Raw genomic sequence first — 22,284 nt, 5'->3', positions numbered from 1 at the left:
TATTTTTAGGAGAGACATGGTTTCACCATGTTGGCCAGGCTGGTCTTGAACTCCCGACCTCAGGTGATCCGTCCACCTTGGCCTCCCAAAGTGCTGGGATTACAGGTATGAGCCACCTCGCCCAGGCTGTTTAAGTCTCTTCTAACTGGATTTTACTGCTTTTGCCAAAAGCATTCTAATTCATGTCATTCTCCTAGATAATTCAGCAGTTCTATACTAAAGGTAAGTATATACTTACTTATGTCTTATAATAATAATGAAGTGATACTTAGACACAATAAAAGCATATGCATAGTATTGTTATAGCAAGCTAAACCAACAAGCCTTGAAATCCCCATCATCCAATAAGTTAAAATGACTTCAATTCTGCCAAACACAATCTGTTATATAAGATGGTTTATTTTAAATATACATTATATTAAACTGAACATTATGCAAATTAAGAGCCTAGAATTCCTAAGGAACGTTATGCATTTTTAAAATGCCAAGAATCACCGGGTACAGTGGCTTACGCCTGTAATCCCAGTACTTTGGGAGGCCGAGGCAGGCGGATCACGAGGTCAGGAGTTTGAGACCAGCCTGGCCAATATGGTAAAACCCCATCTCTACTAAAAATACGAACATTAGCCAGGCATGGTGGTGCATGCCTGTAGTCCTAGCTACTCAGGAGGCTGAGGCAGAAGAATCGCTTGAACCTGGGAGGCGGAGGTTGCAATGAGCCGAGATCACGTCACTGCACTCCAGCCTGGGCAAGAGATCTGTCTCAAAAAAAAAAAAAAAAAAAAAAAGAAAGAAAGAAAAAAAAAAACCTTTAAGTGTTTGGTACTAGAAAAAAAGATTTTAAAATTATAATTTTTAAAAAGCCAGGTACACTGGTTGCTGATTATATGTACTATTACTGATAAAAACAAACCACATATTTATTGAGCATTTAGTATGGGCCAGTGCTGTGCTGAGTGCTTTATACTGATCAAGGTAATCCACAACAAACCTACAAAGCAGTTACTTTTACATTCCCATTTTACAGAAGAGGAATTTGCCCCGCAAATAACAGCTTGGATGTACAGTGCCATTTATAGGCCCTTGGCTCTCAGTTATTCTTCAAAATCAAATCTGGCTTAATCTCACCCCACTCCTCCTTCTACTGAAAGTGCTTTCAAATATAAGAATTCATGAGTAATATCTGTTTTGGTAATTTAAAGGACACTTTTCAGTCTGTTTGACAGCTTGACAGCATATGACTTACTACTTTTCCTTGTTTTTTCATGGTACTACTCTCTTCTGAAGCCTCCTCCTGCCTCTCTACTTAGTCCATCACTCTTCTTTTGACTGATTTTTAAGTGTTGGTGATTTTTAAAGTTTTGTCCTGCAACTTCTTCTCTGTTCTGTCTATACCGTCTTTGTAGGTCATATCATTAATTCCCACAGCTTTAAATAACAATCTACCAATGATTCCCAAATGGTTATCTCTAGTCCAGATCTCACTCCTGAGCTTCAAACTAGTACATCGAACATCACTAGTTTACAGGTCCAAGAGAACCTCAAATGTAACATGTACAAAGCTAAACTCATCCTCCTTTGTAAATCTACTCTTCTTGCAATGGTCCCTTCTTATTCTGTGGCACCATCATCCCATCAGCTGCCCAAGCTAGAGACCTAGGAGTCAGGTTTGCCTCCACTGTTTCCCACCGTCCATTGATTCCATCTTTGAAATTTCTCCTGAATCTGGAACTTTTCTCCATTTCCACTACCATCACACTAGTCCAAGCTACCATCAGCTCTTTGCCAGGGTTACTGCAGTAGCCTATCTGATCTTCTTGCATATACGTTTGCCCTCTTCCAATCCACTTTCCACTCTGCAGCCAGGGCAATCTTTTAACAAATCTGATCATGTCAATCATTGGCTCAAAACTCTTCCATGGCTTCTCACTGACCCTAGGATAAAGTGCAAAATACTTAACATGACTTGAAGGCCCTACAAGATATTGCACTAGTCTACTTCTTCAACCACATCTCTCACCACTGTATCTTTACTTTCACTGTAGCTAAAATGCACTTCTTTCAAATTTTATATACACTCTTTTATCTATACACCACACTTCCTTTTCCAGGACTTCAAGCATGCTGTTTTCTACCAGGAATATTGTCTACCCCTGCCACCAATATCCCAAACTAGCTAACCCTCTCACATCAGTAAGATCTCAACTAAGATGTTATCTCCTCCCCGAACTTGGTTAGATCAACCCTGGCAACTAGATCAGGGCCTAATACATAGTGGGTCCTAAACCACTATGTTGGCTTCACTGAGTAGAAGACTGGATAGGTATGGAAGGCTTTGAGAGGCAAGCAGGTGCTCAACAAATATCGTTGAATGAATGAGTAAATGAGTAGAAAGAAGAAATATTTATTTAATGAACAGTTATAATTTCTCCCACTATAAAATTAATGCATTTGTGGGAACAATATTGAATATCATTCTATGAAGAAGATAATGTCCAGTTTTAAGATTAGCAAGCAATATTTTTTGTTTGTTTGTTTGTTTTGAGAGAAAGTCTCACTCTGTCACCAGGCTGGAGTGCAGTGGCGCGATCTTGGCTCACCACAACCTCCAACTCCCGGGTTCAAGCGATTCTCCTGCCTCAGCCTCCCCAGTAGCTGGGATTACAGGCATGCACCACCACATCAAACTAATTTTGTATTTTTGGTAGAGACGGGGTTTCACCATGTTGGCCAGGCTGGTCTCGAACTCCTGACCTCAGATGATCCTCCCGCCTTGGCCTCCCAAAGTGTTGGGATCACAGGTGTAAGCCACCACGCCTGGCCACGAGCAATATTTTTAAATTGGTATCAAGCTATAACATTTCACTAAAATGTATACTATAGATTCTATCACATTAAAAATCATATTATAAAAGAAATCTATAATACATAACACATAACACATAAATTACCAAACTGATTCAAGAAGAAATAGAAAATCTCAACAAACATATAACAAGAGATAGAGTCTGTAATCAAAAACTTCCCAACAAAGAAATGTCCAGGACCAGATAGTTTCAATGCTGAACTCTACCAAACATTTAAAGAATCAACACCAGGCCACACAGTGGCTCACACCTGTAATCCCTGCACTCTGGGAGGCCAAGGCGGGTGGATCACCTGAGGTCAGGAGTTTGAGACTAGCCTGGCCAACATGATGAAACCCCGTCTCTACTAAAAATACAAAAAATTAGCTGGGCATGGTGGCAGGTGCCTGTAATCCCAGCTACTCAGGAGGCTGAGGCAGGAGAATCGCCTGAACCCGGGAGGCAGAGATTGCAGTTAGCCAAGATCATGCCACTGCACTCCAGCCTGGGCAACAAAAGCAAAACTCCATCTCAAAAAGACAAAAACAAAAACAAACAAACAAAAAACAAGAATCAACATAAAATCCTACTGAAGCTCTTACAAAAGTAGAAGACAAAGGAGCACCTCCCAATACATTCTATGACGCCAGCATTACCCTGATACCAAAGCTAGCAAAAGATACCACAAGAAAACAACAGGTCAATATCTCTTATGAATACAGATGCAAAAAGATTTATCCCAGGAATGCAAGGGTAGTTCAACATGGAAATCAATGTAATATACCATATTAATCGAACAAGGTGGGGAAACACATGATCATCCCAAGAGATGCAGAAAAAGCACTTGAAACAATTCAACACACTTTCATGATAAAAATACTCAGCAAGGCCAGGTTCGGTGGCTCACACCTGTAATCCCAGCACTTTGGGATGCCGAGGTGGGCAGGTCACTTGAGGTCAAGAGTTCGAGACCAGCCTGGCCAACATGGTGAAATCCTGTCTCTACTAAAAATACAAAAAAATTAGCTGGGCATGGTGGTGCGTGCCTGTAATCCCAGCTACTTGGGAGGCTGAGGCAGAAGAATAGCTTGAACCCAGGAGGTGGAGGTTGCAGTGAACCGAGATCACGTCACTGCACTCCAGCCTGGGGGACAAAGTGAGATTCTGTCTCAAAAAAAAGAAAAAAAAAAAAAAAAAAGAAAAGAAAAAGAAAAATACTCAGCAAGTAGGAGTAGAAGGACATTTCCTTAACATGATAAAGGACATTTACCAAAAACTCACAGCTAAAATCATATTCAATGATGAGGAACAAGACAAGGATATGTATGCACTTTAGAAACTAGAGAGAGGTACTGGTTGAACAACATTCTGAATGCACTAAATGCCATTGAATTGTATACTTTAAAACAGTTAGTTGAACGTTATGTGAATTTCATCTCAATAAAAAAAATCATATAATGAATCACGTATTCACCTTGGCTTACTGATCTACAAGTATATTCCCTATGTTTACAGGATAATTAGTAGAAAAGAGTTATAATTTAGAGATTGCATGATAATACCATGAAAAGCAAATCTTATTTACAATTCAAGATAAATGTGAGATAAAAGTCTAAAAGCCTGAAAATTACTTTTAGGAGAGTCTACAAATTTTCCTCTCAAAGTTAGAATTTTCTTTAAAAAAAAATGGGAAACCAGATGGGCTTATACATAAAATCTCAATGTTAAATCCATATGGGATTTAAAAATTAATTCTGTTGCAGCTGCAGCAATCATAACTGTAGTCAATGTGTTTATTTTTCCTTCAGTAATGTTTAGAGCAGTGTTTCTCAAAGTAGGAACTTGTTAGAAATGCAAATTCTCATGCTCCATCCCCATCTACTTAATCAGAAACCCTGGGGGTGAGACTCCCGCTGGCCATCTGTGTTTTAATAAGCCCTCCCTGTGAATGCTCAAGTTTGAAGACCATTGGTTAAAACCAGTAAGCACAAGTCTTGGACAGGGAGGCCACTATAAGCATTTTCTTACCAGAGAGCGTTGATTCCTAAACGTTGTTCTGTTTGTCCTAATTCTTAACATGTCAGCTTGCAACACCTGTGAATTAAAACTAAAAAGAAAAATGAAAACATGTGTTATATAAAATCCATTACAAAATTCTTTTTTTTTTTTTTTTTTTGAGACAGAGTCTCGCTCTGTTCTGTTGCCCAGGCTGGAGTGCAGTGGCATGATCTCAGCTCACTGCAACCTCTGCCTCCCAGGTTCAAGTAATCCTCCTACCTCAGCCCCCTCTAGTAGCTGGGATTACAGGCACGCACCACCATGCCCAGCTAATTTTTGTATTTTTAGTAGAGACGAGGTTTCACCATGTTGGCCAGGCTGGTCTCGAACTCCTGACCTCAGGTGATCCACCCGCCTTAGCCCACCAAAGTGCTGGGATTACAGGCGTGATCCACCATGCCCGGCCACAAAATTCTTTTAAAGAAGATTTCAAATACCTAAACAGCAAGGGTAAAGGCAAGCTGTGCGAAGGTAGAAATTAAAACACACACACACATACAGCCTTGGTTGGCTGGGCCTAAACAAGTCTCCATATAAGGTAAGGGATTCTCAAGCACACTACTTTACTCCTAATCATGCTACGGAGAATGAATATAGTTTATTGTGAACTTGGAAATACATCATTTTCAGTGTAAACCTGTAAATGATTTAAATTTATGATCAGAGATACAACGTGCAAATACCAATTCCGCTCAACTCCCGAAGTTTCACATGAATAAGAGGAATAACCAACAGCAGGGGTTGATGGAACTCAGATTTTTCACAGATGTGTTTGGTTTGGCCTACACAGTGTTAAAAACGTTTTTGAATTTGTTTTGTACACTGTGAGATTTCAAATTAAAAAAAAAAAGCACCCAGATTCCAACGTTCTGGCTTCTACTGAAAAGTTGCAAGGTTTTGCAACACTGGGCCACATTCCCATGATAACAATGGACTGAAGTTGTGCAGCTGCTGCCCACTGAAGACAGGTCTGTGTCCTCAGCTTTGATGGTTGCCCACCCAAGTGAACTCGGTCCTATTTGACCTTGTAATCCTGAAGAAATCATCATTTCATTGTTTTTTTCAGAGACGTGGTCCCGCTATATATTGCCTAGGCTGCCCTCAAACTCCTAGGCTCAACGATGCTCCTGCCTCAGCCTCTCAAGTAGCTAGGACTACAGATCCCAGCTGTGCCTGGCATCGTTTCCTTTTTATTATAACTTTTTATTTTGAAACGGTTTAAGACTCACAAGAAGTTGCAAAAAGAATACAGATGGTTCACATGTACCCTTCATCCAGGTTCCTCCAATGTGAGAAATCATCTGTAATACTTTTGTTTTAGCTGCCTATATCCAATCAACTGCCAGTATTTTAGATTTTACTTCTATACTCTCTCTGATATCCACCTGATTCTTGTCAGGCTCCTTGCCAAAAACCAATTCAAGGTCTTTTTCCTTTTCTACAGACTGCATAGTATAATTGGGCTCCTCACCTCTCTTCTTTCCTTCTCTAGGCTAACAGACTACCAGGGGCATCCTCCTAAAGAACAGTTTGCTCACAACTTTCAGTGACTCTCTTCAGTGCCTGTCAAATTCAGTTACGGTCTTTACTATGACATTCAAAGCTGTCCAGTTTGGCTCCAGACTCTTCAATTTCAAGGACTAGTACAATTTCAAAACAAAATCTAGGCAGAAACATACAGTTGCCACCTTTTTCTTTTGCCAAGTCATTTTTTTTTAAATCCCACCATTGACCAACACCATCATTTCATTTTTAAAATGACCCTTTGGTATTAAGAAAATAAGAGAATAACAATCTCAGAGTACGGTACAGTCCTGCCCAGGAAGGATAATTAACAACTACATAATGACATCTTTAATTATGCTGTACTTAACTTTTTTAAAAGCACGGATTGGTAAAAAACTTCACCTGAGATCAGCACTGATCAGCAGATGAACATTTGGGAGTCAGGGGTTCAGGCAAAGTGGACCATTCAGTTCTCTGGAACACATCTATGCTGTTCTGCCTTCAAGTCTGTTCTATATATAATACTTAAAATACTATCCCAACCATTGTTCCCCCTCTTTTCCAGGGTGTATCCTATCAATCCATGAAGGCCCATCTCAAATGCCACCTTCTTCATAAATTTTTCCTTCTCCCTCACCAGTCCTGCTGTAATTTCTCCCTGCCTTCTTTGAATTCCCCTAGCACTTTCTTTAGCTCCCTACGCACTTATCTTACTCTACCATACATTTAAGTCCTTCGAGTATTTATATTCCCTATTAAAGCTTATTGAGCCCTGAGATACATCTTTGCAACATCATAATTTGCATATAACAGGCAGTAACTTAATATTTTGTGAATGGAAGGTATATGGATGTATCTAATTCTACTTCCTTTCCCAGTCATTTTCTTTGTCAGAATAAGAATATGTTCTGGCAGTCACTCATAAGAAAATTGGAGGGACACTAATGGGCTATTTCTTTCAACTCTTTTTTGTGTACATGTGTAGGGGGCTTAATACTTAGGGCTGGCAATGATATATTCTACCCTAAATTTGTTTGCCAATTTTAGTAAGACTATAACTGAAAGAAAGAATTCAGGCAATATATACTTCAACTGGTATGCATCATTCAACATGAATTTATAAAACCCTAGCTGATATCTGAACTAAGTGCTACTTTTAACTCGGAAAAAGCAGAAGTAGTATAACTGGATGGATGTTCAATGTTCCACATCAAATGATCAATAAACAGCTCTGTCTAAACTATAATAGATTTATGTCACTTATATTCCCAAAGCAATCATTTTTCATGGCTGCTATTCTTCCACAAGAATGGGCAAACTTTTTCTGCGAAGGGCCAGAGAGTAAATATTTTAGGATTTGTGGGCCATACAGTATCTGTTGTAACTCTCAGTTCTGCCACTGCAGTGGGAAAGTAGCCATAGATAACAACTAAACAAATGGGGATGGTTCCATTCCAATAAAATTTTATTTGCAAATCCTGGTGGTGGGCTGCATTTGGCTCTGGGGCAGTAATTTGCCTTTCAAATAGAATTGAGGGTCAGGAGCGGTGGCTCACGCCTGTAATCCCAGCACTCTGGGAGGCCAAGGTGGGTGGATCACAAGGTCAGGGGTTCAAGACCAGCCTGGCCAACATAGTGAAACCCGTCTCTACTAAAAATACAAAAATTAGCCTGGCATGGTGGTGCATGCCTGTAGTCCCAGCTACTCGGGAGGCTGAGGCAGGAGAATCGCTTGAGCCCAGGAGGCAGAGGTTGCAGTGAGCTGAGATTGAACCACTGCACTCCAGCCTCAAGACCCCATCTCAGAAAAAAAAAAAAGAATTGAGGCAGTAACAGTTTAAATGCAGGGTCAAGGTAGAGGTTTTTAAGGTAGGGAGGCACTGGCAGGAATACAAGAACCTAATCTCTGAGTCTTTGAATAAGGATCAGATAAAGAGAAGAAAACACTCCTAGCTTTAAATATAGTTACTGACACCAGTAATAAAGTCAGCCAACTACAGGGATAAAGAGTATAAAGAACCAAGAGGTTCAAAACTTTTGACGTTGGAATTTTTATTAGTTCAAGATATACATAAAACAGTGCGGATACTTCTTTAAAACAGTAATACTGTATTAAAGAGTTGATATGAAAGAAACAAATGTAAGGAATTTAATTCTGCAAATGCTGGTGCAAGAGGGTCTTTATATAGAAGAAACATCAAGCAAAGTTCGAAAATTACTTGAAAGAGGTGCAACAATGTTTAGCAAGCTAAATATTTTCTACAACAGCATAAAACATGCCCTCAGATCATTTGGGCAAGTTCCCTGACCTCAGGCATGTCACACATCATTCCTATGTCACTTCTTTCTGATGGACTGGAGTCTCTGAACTCTGTCCACTTTGTGGTTTCTATATCTTTAACTCCTACTAAAGAAATACGCTAGTGACTTTCACCTTTCTGAAAATAATGCTTTACTGACAGGTATAGTTTAGAAAGAGGAAGTACACAAGTATTAGAGGGCCAAGGAAGGAAAAAAAAAAAGGGAGAAAAGTGAGCAGTATACATATGCAAATGAGAACTGAGGTGAAAATGAATTCAACTAAGGCTCAGTGTAATCCTACTCTAAATTTTTCTTGCTTCAGAATAACTTCTCTGACTATGCCCTACATTTTCTACAACAGCACAAAATATGCCCTCAGATCATCTGGGCAAGTCCCCTAATCTCAGGGATGTCACACATCATTCCTATGTTACTTCTTTCTGACAGACTAGAGTCCCTGGACTCCGTCCACTTTGTGGTTTCTATATCTTTAAACTCCTACTAGAGAAATATGCTAGTGGCCCTTATCTTTCTGTACAAATTTTACTTCATGCATCAGGATCTTAAGCTATGGAATTTAACACTGTAGCTATGCTCTAATATGATAAAAGCAAAACAAACAAACAAACAAAACAAAAAAATCCTTTGCAGAACAAAGCAAGGTATGAAGGGATAACTGAGATCTCTCTGTTTCCAGGGCTTTGAGGATTAGGGAAGGGTCCACTCCTTCTCTGGTGTATTTAATACATTAAAGAGGATCCACAGGTTCCCTCTGGTACACATCTTCCATCGTCTATTTGCAACCTATTTCTTTTTATATTGTCTTCAATAAACCCAACATTCTCCCTACTGCTGTCTTCTACTAGTAGAGTGGGTTCCATAATTCCTTTATTCCTACAACAGGATTAGAGCAAAATCCTGAGTGAATAAAATGTTCTTGTTCTCAGCACAACATGGAGAGTCCCCCTTCTATGTTTTTCTACCTGCCTATTTTAAAAAGGTAATGTATTTTTTTTTGGTCAATCTTAGTTTGCTTTTCATTTTGTGAACAATATATTCTCTCCTACCTCAAATGACCCAAAAGCTGCATTTATTTAGAGTTACTCAGCTTCGGTATTGGTTAGTAGCGGCCAGAACAGTAGTTTAGGAGTCAGGAAACAGAGGTTCCTAGTACTGGCTCTGTCACTAAACATGTCATTTTGGAGATTTATGGGCCTCAGTTTCCTCACATGTTAAACAAGGAGGGTAAAGCTGGTCTCTGAATCCCTTCCTGATAGTCTATGGTACTGTGAATTACAACTATCAATTAGTATGATGCCACAAAAGGTGAAGAGCAAAGTTAGTAACGTATGTAGTGAATGCATTTTTCAGACATTTTTACGGTATCTGGAAAACCTTATAATACTGAAATGTGAAATCCAAAATCTCATTTTAAAAGTCTAGTTTAAGAAGTGAGATTTAGGCCAGGTGTGGTGGCTCATGCCTGTAATCCCAACACTTTGGGAGGCCATGGCGGGCGGATCACAAGGTCAGGAGATCGAGACCATCCTGGCTAACACAGTGAAACCCCGTCCCTACTAAAAATACAAAAAATTGGGTGGGCGTGGTGGCAGGTGCCTGAAGTCCCAGCTACTCGGGAGTCTGAGGCAGGAGAATCGCTTGAACCCGGGAGGCAGAGGTTGCAGTGAGCCGAGATCACGCTACTGCACTCCAGCCTGGGCGACACAGTGAGACTCCGTCTTAAAAAAAAAAAGGAAACAAGATTTAGTAATCCCAGATCTTCAGAAATACAGTTAACCATCATTTAGTGCAGTGTTTCTAAATCCTTTTTTCATTATTGACCCTCTAAAAAGCCTTTTTAGACATTTTTTCCCCTAATTGCTCCCCCTCCGTGAAATTTTAATAGCACATATATACTATATATCTGTGTACAGACTGTATGTATATCTGTGCTTTATACATAAAAAGAGTAAAAATTTTTCACACTCCCCCAAGAACTATTTTCTCCTCCCCTTGGGGGAAGTATCACCCAGTGAGAATGTGTAATTTAGGAGATCAAGCTTCTGTGGTACCAAAACTTTTTGCTCCAATAAAAAAAGGTGTAGCCCAGGAGCAGTGGCTCACGTCTGTAATACCAGCACTTTGGGAGGCTGAGGCAGGCGGATCCTCTGAGGCCAGGAGTTCGAGACCAGCCTGGCCAACATGGTGAAACCCTGTCTGTACTAAAAATACAAAAAATTAGGCCGGGCACAGTGGCTTACGCCTGTAATCCCAGCACTTTGGGAGGCCAAGGCGGGCAGATCACGAGGTCAGGAGATCAAGACCATCCTGGCTAACATGGTGAAACCCCATCTCTACTAAAAACACAAAAAATTAGTCGGGCGTGTTGGCGGGCGCCTGTAGTCCCAGCTACTCGGGAGGCTGAGTCAGGAGAATGGCGTGAACCCGGGAGGCGGAGCTTGCAGTGAGCCGAGATCGTGCCACTGCCCTCCAGCCTGGGCGACAGAGCGAGACTCCGTCTCAAAAAATAAATAAATAAATAAATAAATAAATAAATAAATAAAAATACAAAAAATTACCGGGTGTGGTGGCGGGCGCCTGTAATCCTAGCTACTAGGGAGGCTGAGGCACGAGAATTGCTTGAACCCAGGAGGCGGAGGTTACAGTAAGCTGAGATCGTGCCACTGCACTCCAGCCTGGGCGACAGAGCAAGACTCCGTCTCAAAAAAAAAAAAAAGATGTAAAAAAGTCCAAACCTTATTTGCTTGACAACCATTTCCATTCAAGCGGCTGGAGGTGAAGGTCAGAGGTGACAAAGCAGCTGAAATGACAAATATTACAGTCATGGCAGAAGATCTGGAGGTGAGTGGGGGAGGATGCTAAGTTTCTTCAAAGGAGTGGGTAAGAAATGGGGTGAAGTTAGAAAAAAGCCGTGCTCCACACCAATTGGCTGCTGCTTTCCGGTCCGAGTGGACTATCGGGGAGGATGTTCAGATTCAGATGTTTGTCAACCTCAGGGTGGGTGCACGCTCCCCCTCAGGTCAGCCCATCCCACTACCCCCACCCAAAGTTGAGGGTGGGATCTCCGGACACCAGAACAACGGAGTTACCTGCAGAACCTCAACAAATAAAGGGACGGGAATTCTATAGGAAATCACTTTCCCGAACACCTCCTCCCCACCCGCTTGCCTCCTCCAGTATCTCAACCCGGCTCACCCAAGTCCATTGATCAAAGGGGCACTGTTGACTCTTCTCAGAATGTTGCCGTCTGCGGTAGTGGAACTCGGCAGCGACTTGAAACCTAGTTCCATTTTCTCCTGTGCCATGTCCGGGTCGAGGAATAAGTTCTCAAGGCTTTCCGGCTCCCGTTCACACAAGGACAAGTCTACTCAGTGGGCAGGTGATGTAAGGAGAGAGACAAAAGGGAAAAAGAGAAGAGAGGAGAAAGCTCTTAGACGAGTAGGGGTGCCCACCTTTGCAGCCCTAACATTAGTGAACACAAAGTTAGGCAGGACTGGCTCCGAACCGCCTATCTCCCATGATCAGGGCCTCTAACGATGAGAAGATCCCCCACCTCCAAGTCTATAATGTAACTGGGGAATTTAATCTGTCACCGCCGCGAATCCTTCTCCATCTCTCTCAGCCCTGGCAACTCATGGTAAGCCTTTCTGGCCAAAACAAAAACTACAATCTGCCGCCTTTGACAATCAGTTGGGTCCCGCCCCTCAGAGCCTGCGATAAGCTATCAGCAGGACGACGCGTGTTGGACGCAGGCAATGACGTCACTTCACGCGCCTTAGTCAGCTTTGCCAGGGGCGCACGCGCAGTTAAGAAGCCGCTTTATCCCCATGTCCTGCCCTCCTTCTTTCTCCAATGACCACTCACCGTGGTTGTGCCTCTACTCTTTTACTAACCCTGGCATGGTTTCCTTAAGCATTATTTAGAAATGAAAGCGTTGGGAGGAGTGAGGTCCTTTCTGCCCTATGCCTAATTCTCATTTTTCTTATCCCTTTATGACTGAGGCCAACAAGCTTCTAACCTCCTATGATGCATTTTTCTATCCTGTAACAGCAGACACACTACACCTTTGTAATTTTAGAAAAGCAAAAGTCTGAAAAAAAAAAAAAAAAAGCTACTGCTACCTAAGTGCTTAGAGGCCACTTGGTCCTAAAGGGTCTTGCTAAGGTGCTAACCTAACTGAGCTCATTTGGCAAACGAATTACTGTTTTCAGTGTGGTTTCTGTCTTTCTTTTTTAAACCATAATTGTACGGTTTGTTTGTTTGTTTGTTTGTTTTGAGATGGAATTTCGCTCTTGTTGCTCGGGCTGGAGTGCAGTGGCCGCAATCTCGGCTCACTGCAACCTCCACCTCCCAGGTTCAAGCAATTCTCCTGCCTCAGCCTCCCGAGTAGCTGGGATTACAGGTGCTCGCCACCACGCCTGGCTAATTTTTGTATTTTAGTAGAGACGGGGTTTCACCATGTTGGCCAGGCTGGTCTCAAACTCCTGGACCTCAGGTGATCTGCCCGCCTCGTCCTCCCAAAGTGCTGGGATTACAGGCGCGAGCCACCGCGCCTGCCTCAGTGTGTATTTTTACATTATATATAATCTGGCTCCTCACAGCTATTCATATAAAAAATAAAGACCTCAGCTAATTTACAAAGATTTGAGTTAAAGCAGTGAGGCTTTTTTAAAAACAAATATCTCAGAATTTAGTATCAATGCAAATCAGTGTTTTCATTTCAGGTAGTATTAGAAGCTACATACATTCTAAGAATGCTGCCATGGCTCATATCATTTTAAGAACTACTCTTTTAGAACTTTTCACCATCACTTAATGAGCCACACTGAGTACTGAAATCTTAACTCCATGCTAATAATTTTGTAAAACCACACATTTTAGTAACCATATAGGGAACTGGCAGAGAAGGCAAATAAACCTAGTGAAATGGGAGTTATTAATTAAAATAGTCATAACACTGGTATAGCACTTTACAGATAACAATTTTTTTTTTTTTTTTTGAGACGGAGTTTCGCTCTTGTTGCCCAGGCTGGAGTGCAATGGCACAATCTTGGCTCACCGCAACCTCCACCTCCCGGGTTCAAGCGATTCTCCTGACTCAGCCTCCAGAGTAGCTGGGATTACAGGCACCTGCCACCACTCCCAGATAATTTTGCATTTTTAGTAGAGATGGGGTTTCTCCATGTTGGTCTGGTTGGTCTCGAACTCCCGACCTCAGGTGATCCACCCGCCTTGGCCTCCCAAAGTGCTGGGATTACAGGTATGAGCCTCCACGCCTGGCCTACAAAATGTTTTCACATACTTATCTGGATTGGTTCAATCATCAACCCTGCTCAGCTACCCAGTGGTGAACTTAAAATAATGGGACAGTCTTGAGATAGTTCGTGACAAGTTATGACATGTAAGGTAATAAATATGTATTCTTTGTTCATTCTGGGAATAGAATAAGACAAACTTGAGTATATTAGGCAGAATTAGATTACTTAAATCCCAGACATGAGGATGATGTGGAGTCTCCATTCCTGATATAAGACAGATTAGTAATAGCTACCGTTGGCTGGGCACTTACTATGTGCCAGGTACTGTCCTAATCACTTTAAATAGGTGATTGCATTCAAAGTTTACAATAATTCTTTGAGGTAGACACCATCACAATGCCCATTTTTCACAGGAGGAAACCAAAGCCCAGAGGGGTTCACTCAAATTACAACTACTAAGTGGCAAAGCCAAGATTCCTCTGCCCTTCTGTTTAAGTAAAAAAAAAAATGAGATGCCTCAGAATATCTCCTTGAATTTCTGTACTCATAAGCACTTGATAAATACTTCTGAAATTATTTTATGAATAAATGCAGGTTTAAATAGCCTATCTTTCATAGTTATCTTGTAAAGTAGGTAAATCATTTCTATTTTACAGTTGGATAAAATTCCAAAGAGATTAATGGCACATAATTAGATAGCGGCAGAATTCAGGCTAGTATCAAGATGTCCTAAAAGCCACTGTTAAAATTCCCAGGGTACCTGAACATTTATAAAAGATGGTGGTTAAAGCCGAGTAAATTCAGGATGAATGCAGAAGGCAGTGATTAAAGACAGAACAGAGTCAAAAAACAAATTGTCTGAATAACAGAAAAATATGAAGCAGGCCAGTGAACAAGGGAATCTTACCTCCATTGTGTTCATTTTAATTTTCAACTTTTGCTAGTATTCTTGGCAGGTTAGTAAGGTTTCATACGTATATTTTGAATAAATAGACAAAATTTCATCCTGCCTAAGCATTACAAGTATCTAATTTTTAAATAAGTACAACACCACTAAGAAAATAGGTATAATAAAATGACAAGGGAAGAGTGACTAAGGGACTATGTTTCTAAGAAAAGGAGTAATATGAAATAACTAAATATATGAGATGGTAATAAGTTTACAGCTATTATCAAAGAGAAGGAGCTCTCTTTTACAAAAGAACAGCTGCATGTCAAGAACCCCAAACCTGTAAAGATATAAATAGGACTCATAGTACATACACAAATTGGAATATCAAAAGGAACAAGTAATACAAAAACAGCAAGAATTCTATATGCTACAATGGCAAACACAACATTAAAGAAATTGTTTTAACTTTTCCCCATTTCTACGCACACATTATTATACCAACCTAGCTGTGTTTCTTGATCAGTTCTTCCAGTTCCAGGGAAATATGCCATGATCTTGGGACACTGCTTTTGTTAGATCTAGACTTGACAATTAGGCTACTCTTCTCTTTGCATATCCCAGTCTGCTGCCGTCTGTCCCAGGCCCTCACCTATAAAAGGGAACCAACAAACATGTGATAATCAGCTCTTTATTTTACCAGTTGTCATGACAACCTTGAAGCTACGTTGTAACCTTTAGTTACCACAAGAGCAAGTCAAATACAAGTCGAACCCAAATCTACAAACCACAAACACCCCAAACCTTCCCAAAAGATTTACATGAATGGTAAAAAAAAAAAAAAAAAACTAGCAGGCAAGAATGATGTGAATAAAACCTAGAAATGATGGCCAAAGTAGCATTATTCTCCTCGCGTTCTCCTAAATTGTTAAGCTCCTGAGGTCAGTGCATGCATGCGGTCAACAAATGATTGTTTAGTAGCTATTGTGAACAAAAGAATGTATTATAATTTCTTTTGAGCAGGGAGTAGGAGGTGGGGCTGGCCTTAAGGGTTGCTGAGACCTTGAGATAAAAAGAGATACCTAAGTTGCTCAAAAACAGAGGTTGTTGTTTCTAATCTAGCTGGGAGAAAAATACAGGCAATTTAAAGGAAACTATCTGAAAGTACTTACAAATCCCTCATACTGCAGGCAGAAAGCATAAACAGTGAGGAATAAAATGACAATTGGCCTTGGCAAGTTTAGTATGGGATAATTGAAAAGAGGCAGGCAAAATTATTATTTCTGGCTGAATTTTGAAAGCAATTTCAGAACTATTACATTTCAATGCAATGGCCTTCTCTTCCCCAGGGCCATTCAAGTGGTGAGGATTAAAAGAGTTTGTGGAGTCCTGATAAGATAAGTAAGAAACAATGAGAAAGGGGCCCCAGGTGGGGAAGAACAATGAAAAATTGTTCTAAGAGACCTAGGGCACAACGACCTCCTTCCACATGTGGCCCCAGCAGCATGACTTGTTTCCACATGCAGCCCCCTCCAGTTCCCTCCAGCTCCCTCCAGCCCCTGCCTCTTTGCAGACAGCTCCTCCTCTGCAGTGCTGCCCTTTGCCTCGTTGCAACATATTTTCATACCTTCTCTAATAAATCTGCCTTTCTTTACCTACAACTGTCTTGGTCAATTCCTTTACCACCTGCGCCACTGGCCAGCTGCACCTGCAACATTTTGGTGGCCCGTATGGGCCTCTCCCCTACTTTCTCCCTTTCCTCCAATTCCAACCTCTCGTTGGACAGCGTCAAAACCCTGAGATAATTTTAAGTCCCTGGCCGGGGCTGCTCCCCAGGGAACCAGAAGGTCCTGGTGGAAAGACACCAGACTGCTGTCCCACGATTCTGTGAGAGTTCAGAATTTGCTTTAATTTTCAGTCTTCCAGAGGACAAATTCTAGTATCCCTCTGGCAATTGATGGCAACTGGTCAGGGCCATTTCCTGGTGTGGCCTCAAGGCCAGTGGGTGTGAACAGGTTTGGCTGCCTTGCCTAGAAGGGAAGAAGGCCCTCTCCTATCTCTTCTGGTGAAAAGCTCTGCAATCCCTATGTAGTGCAATTGGCACATATGTTTTGGGGCGCTCAGAGCCCCTCTTTCTTACTCTAAATAGTCCTGCAAAAACAGCCAGACCTCCTGCTCTGGACGTTCCCAAATTAGGTGATTGCAAGCAGCCTCAGAGCAGTGAGTCTCCCCATTCTGGTCCTCTCTCCTGGGATGGGACCAGGCTGAGTTCTTCCTTCACCCTTTTTCCTTGTACCTGGGCTAACCATCCAGCGTAAGGCCCCAGAGCTGAGATGTCCTTTCTAATAGGTGGGATGCCGCTTTAGAGAGTGCACTTGAGGCCGGGAGCGGTGGCTCACGCCTGTAATCCCAGCACTTTGGGAGGCCAAGGTGGGTGGATCACCTGAGGTCAGGAGTTCAAGATCAGCCTGGCCAACATGGCAAAACCTCGTCTCTACTAAAAATACAAAAAATTAGCCGGACGTAGTGGTGCATGCCTGTAATCCCAGCTACTTGGGAGGCTGACACAGGAGAATCGCTTGAACCTGGGAGGTGGAGGTTGCAGTGAGCCGAGATCCCACCACTGCACTCCAGCCCGGGCGGCAAAGCGAGATTCCATCTCAAAAGAAAAGAAAAGAAAAGAAAAGAAAGTGCACTGGAATCCCTCAGCAGATGTGAGTTAAGCCCTCTTCCTGGTGGGGCAGGGGGGTGGGGGCGGCGAGAGAGTGTGGTTCATGTCCGCAGCAGACATTAGCCCCCAGCAGCTCATCGTTTCCAGTCCCACCATGGGACAAACTTCCTCTATTCCGTCAGACTCACCTATGGGTTGCATCCCAAAACGTTGAGACAAATGTAACCCTCAGATTCAAAAAAAAAAAAAAAAAAAAAGGAGGCAAATTTTCTTTTGTAATACAGCATGGCCCCTATGCAGAAAACCACAAATTAGTCTCCTCAGTCTTTTATAACCAAGAGCTGGATAAGGACAGGGCTAAGGAGAAAGAAAAAAAATGCAGGGACAAGAAGCAGGCTCAACTGTTGGCTGCTTTGCAAGCCCCCAGCCTCCATTCCAGGCTGCTCTAAGGATACTCCTCCAGATAACTGCCATCAGTGCAGAAGCCCAGGCCACTGGAAGGCAAACTGGCCCTATGGCATGAATGACGAAAAACCCCCGCATGGCTTACCCCCTCTGCGACAAGCTTGGCCACTGGAAATGGGACTTCCCTGGAGGGTCAAAGGGTCCCTGGGACATAATCCCAACCCCTAATGATCATCAGGCCTTAAGCTGAAGGGGGGCTTTCTGCTTTGGCTAGCTTCCAGATCAAACACGAGTCATCAACAAAACAAAGCCAAGGGCAACTCTGGAGGTGGCAAGTATTATAAACTTCCCTTTTGAGTTAAAAAGCTGCCTATCATGGAGATGCCCCCTCTACCCCTTTCTGGAAATACCTTTTGCTTATGTGGTAAAAACCTGGAAAATTACTATCTGGACTTTAACAGGCTTTTATTTAGATTGAGTCACTATTGGAATTGAGTGCACCATGAAAAGAAAATGGTTAAATTAAAAGAAGGATGCATAATAGTAACATGGCTAGTCTTAGAAAATTCTCTTGAGCAGTTAAAACCTTTTGCAAGCTTGAAAATGCTCTAAACTCCTAGTAAAACAACAGTAGTCACCTTGTGCTGTAGGTCAGTTGCTAAGGCTTTGCCCTATCACAATGGCGCCTGGGTTCAATTCCTGGCTTTGAAAGTCAGTCCTTCGTGGTTTAATACTCGTGGTACTTTTGCCATGTATTGATTATTTTTCCCTCCATGGACAGCTTCTGATTTCCTCTTGAAATTTTCTTTTCTCTGAGTTACCTTTCGGGCAGTTCTAGATCTTATAAATTGCTTGCCATCTCTTTGGAGACACCTCATGTGTCCATGTTTAAATCATCCCCTCAGTTAAGGCTTCTTTGTTATTTTTTTGAGGCGGAGTCTCGCTCTGTTGCAAGGGTGGAGTACAGTGGTGTGATCTTGGCTCACTACAACCTCCACCTCCCGGGTTCAAGCGATTCTCCTGCCTCAGCCTCCTGAGTAGCTGGGACTACAGACGAGCACCACCATGCCCTGCTAAGTTTTGTATTTTTAGTAGAGACGGGGTTTCACCATGTTGGCCAGGATGGTCTCGATCTCTTGACCTTGTGATCCACAGGCCTCGGCCTCCCAAAGTGCTGGGATTACAGGCGTGAGCCACCATGCCTGGCCAAGGCTTCTTAATTTCACATAGGAGGTTACCTTTAGTAAAAGATTCCAAAGCCAGAAATATTGGCTCTGTTGCCCAGGCTGAGTGCAGTGGCGCGATCTCTCACTGCAACCTCCGCCTCCCAGGTTCAAGCAATTCTCCCACCTCAGCCACCAGAGTAGCTGGGACTTACAGGCACATGCCACCATGCCCGGCTATTTTATTTTATTTTATTTTTTTTGAGATGGAGTCTTGCTCTGTCACCCAGGCTGGAGTGCCATGGCGTGATCTCAACTCACTGCAACCTCTGCCTCCCGGGTTCAAGCGATTCTCCTGCCTCAGTTCCCCGAGTAGCTGGGACTACAAGCACCTGCCACCATGCCCAGCTAATTCTTTTGTGTTTTTAGTATAGACAGGGTTTCACCATGTTGGCCAGGCTGGTCTCGAAATCCTGACCTCGTGATTCACCCACCTCGGCCTTCCAAAGTGCTGGAATTACAGGCGTGAGCCACTGCGTCCGGCCGGTAAGGAAGGTTTTAAATAAAAATTATATATGAGAAAGGATTTTTTTTTTTTTTTTTTTTACACCAAGTCTGCCTAGGCTGGAGTGCAGTGGTGCGATCTCAGCTCACTGCAACCTCCGCCTCCCAGGTTCAAGTGATTCTCTTGCCTCAGCCTCCGGAGTAGCTGGGATTACAGGTGCCAACCACCACACCCAGCTAATTTTTGTATTTTTAGTAGCGACAGGGTTTCACCATGTTATGTTGGCCAGGCTGGTCTTGAACTCCTGACCTCAAGTTATCCGCCTGCCTCGGCCTCCCAAACTGCTGGGATTACAGGCATGAGCCACAGCGCCCAGCCAAGAAAGGATCTTGTATGACAAATTTTTGTCCTAAAGTAAAATCACCTGTTGTTTAAGAAAGGGGTGTTTAGGACAAGTCAGAAAGCCCTGGTGTCCAAGTCAGAATGTCCATGTCATAAATGGTCTGTGCAAGTAGTGAGAAGGTTCACAAAGGAGAAGTTATGAAAGGAATTTTCTATGTGTTTAAGTTGGTTATAACTGAAAGGGAATTATTTAGGATAGTCTAACATTGGTCCCCTATGTTAAAAACAAGATTTTCTTAAGATATTAATCTGGTCTTAATAAAACTGTAAGAAGTTAAAGCTTCACAGAATAATATCTCAGTTCAACTTTTGCTGTGCCCTGCTGCTTTCAGCTTTTTCTCCCTGGAGAATGCCAAAGATAATAACTCTCTCCTTCATTTTTTGTCAGCTCCTGTAACTTTTTCCTCCAATTCTGTTATTATGGCCTAATGCTAAAATATTTCATCTTGAAAATCAAAAAAATTAAGCAATGTTTTCCTCTAATATAACTTAATTCTGTACCCCTGGCTTTTAAAAAATGTCTAAATTCTCAATGTAAAAAAAAAAAACAAAAAACTTTTCATGCTTTTCCTAAGAATCATGTATTCACCTGCTATATTCATAACCCTGAATACACTCTTCTTGTGTCTAATTACATTTAAACACTTTTTCATTGAGTTTAACTTCCAGGCTATCTAAATGGGCTCCCAATAAGGAAAAAGAGTCACACTGCAAATGGTTGTGGGGTTTGTTTGTTTGTTGTCCTTTCCAGTAACTGGCTTAAGAAACAAACTTTTATCTTCTAGAATTCAGCAGTTTCACTTTCAAGTAATGCTGTGAATGGGATATCAGTCTCTCCCCAATGATCCCTGCTACCTTTATGAGTCTCCCCTGGATTCGGCTGGTCACCAGTTTTGCCTTGACATACTCCTACTCTGTGATGAGTCCCTTCCTCCAGCAAGATTCAACATCCTAGGTCCCACAATCTGGGACAATGACCTACAGGGTCTCTTGACAGACCAACAACCATAGGTAGGGTCAACTCTACACCCCTAATCAGCAGGAAGCAGTTGGAAGATGAGACCTCAGCCCCAATGTCAAAGATTTGTCATTGGTGTTCTGAGGGGTGTTACGGGGGTGGGATGTGGAGTCCTGAGAAGTAAGCAACAATGAGAAAGGGGCCAGGTGGGCCCCAGATAGGGAAGAACAATGAACACAAACAACCAGAGGGCACACCTTCCACACAGTGGCCCCAGCAGCATGATCTCTTTCTGCACCTACCCGCCTCCAGCATGACCCTATAAAACTTCCCTCCAGCCCCTGCCTCTTTGCAGACAGCTCCTCTGCAGTGCTGCCCATTTCATCCTTGCAACATATTTTCATATCTTCTCTAATAAATCTGCCTTTCGTTACCTATGACTGTCTCTGTAAATTTCTTTAGCACCTGCACCACTGGCCAGTCACACCCACGACAGTTAATATTTCTAAAACTCTTAGAATAGTGCCTAGCACATAACAAGTGTTGTGTAGGTGTTTGTTAAATAAAAAATCCAAACCTTGGCCGGGCGCGGTGGCTCGTGCCTGTAATCCCAGCACTTTGGGAGGCCGAGGGGGGTGGATCACCTGAGGTCAGGAGTTTGAGACCAGCCTAGCCAACATGGCGAAACTCCGTCTCTACTAAAAATACAAAGAAATTAGCCAGGCGTGGTGGCAGGCGCCTGTAATCCCAGCTACTTGGGAGGCTGAGGCAAGAGAATCGCTTGAACCCGGGTGGGGGGGGTGGAGGCAGAGGTTGCAGTGAGCCAAGATCGTGCCACTGCCCTCCAGCCTGGGCGACAGAGCGAGACTCTGTTTAAAAAAAAAAAAAAAAAAAATCCAGATCTCACACACGCTGAGGCATGATTGTTAGGGACTCCGTAATTCCTAGTAAGAAAAAACATTTGGTTCTGCTTGCTACCCGTTCTTCAGGACTTTTCCTAGTTTTGTTGAATCTAAAAAGGTGCTTGCAAAATGGAGCTGAGTTTCTCATTAGCTATACGAACTGTCATGATATTCGCTTTATTTTTACCCATTGCGTTTGTTTTCCCACTTCTCTTTTGTCTAGTGCATCCGAATGGATGATCTGAAAAAGAAATCAGCCCCTCCAGACAAAGACCAGCAAAATCGAGGGATTTAAGGCATGAGTGGGGATCACAGAGGTCGGAGTGTACAAATTAGAAGTGAAATAACGTGGAAACCCCATGTTTTTCTCTATTTCCCATGAATATTGGCCCAAACTCC

The 22,284-nt window shown here is 42.4% G+C and overlaps 1 protein-coding gene across 13 annotated transcripts in view; it reads right to left on the bottom strand.

The window, feature by feature from the left end:
- Positions 1-22,284, bottom strand: part of PABIR3 (PABIR family member 3) — a 53,611-nt gene that overhangs the window by 30,665 nt on the left and 662 nt on the right. For 10 of the 13 annotated variants that reach the window (XM_054545091.2, XM_024240731.3, XM_054545097.2 and 7 more), the window contains exons 2-4: positions 15,385-15,531; positions 11,928-12,096; positions 4,875-4,953 (exon numbers count right to left, since the gene is read on the bottom strand). In XM_054545091.2, coding sequence (XP_054401066.1) covers positions 4,875-4,953; positions 11,928-12,096; positions 15,385-15,433 — 297 coding nt within the window. In that variant the 5' untranslated portion in view covers positions 15,434-15,531. Of the gene's footprint in view, positions 1-4,874; positions 4,954-11,467; positions 11,533-11,927; positions 12,818-15,384; positions 15,532-18,593; positions 18,933-22,284 lie in introns of those variants that run through there. The other 3 variants (XM_054545092.2, XM_054545096.2, XM_054545094.2) reach the window with 3 other exon arrangements.

This window comes from Pongo abelii, chromosome X (assembly GCF_028885655.2).
Source record: "Pongo abelii isolate AG06213 chromosome X, NHGRI_mPonAbe1-v2.0_pri, whole genome shotgun sequence".
NCBI lineage: Eukaryota > Metazoa > Chordata > Mammalia > Primates > Hominidae > Pongo > Pongo abelii.
The sequence above is the reverse complement of the archived record's forward strand: the minus strand, read 5'-3'. Positions and strand labels throughout refer to the sequence as shown.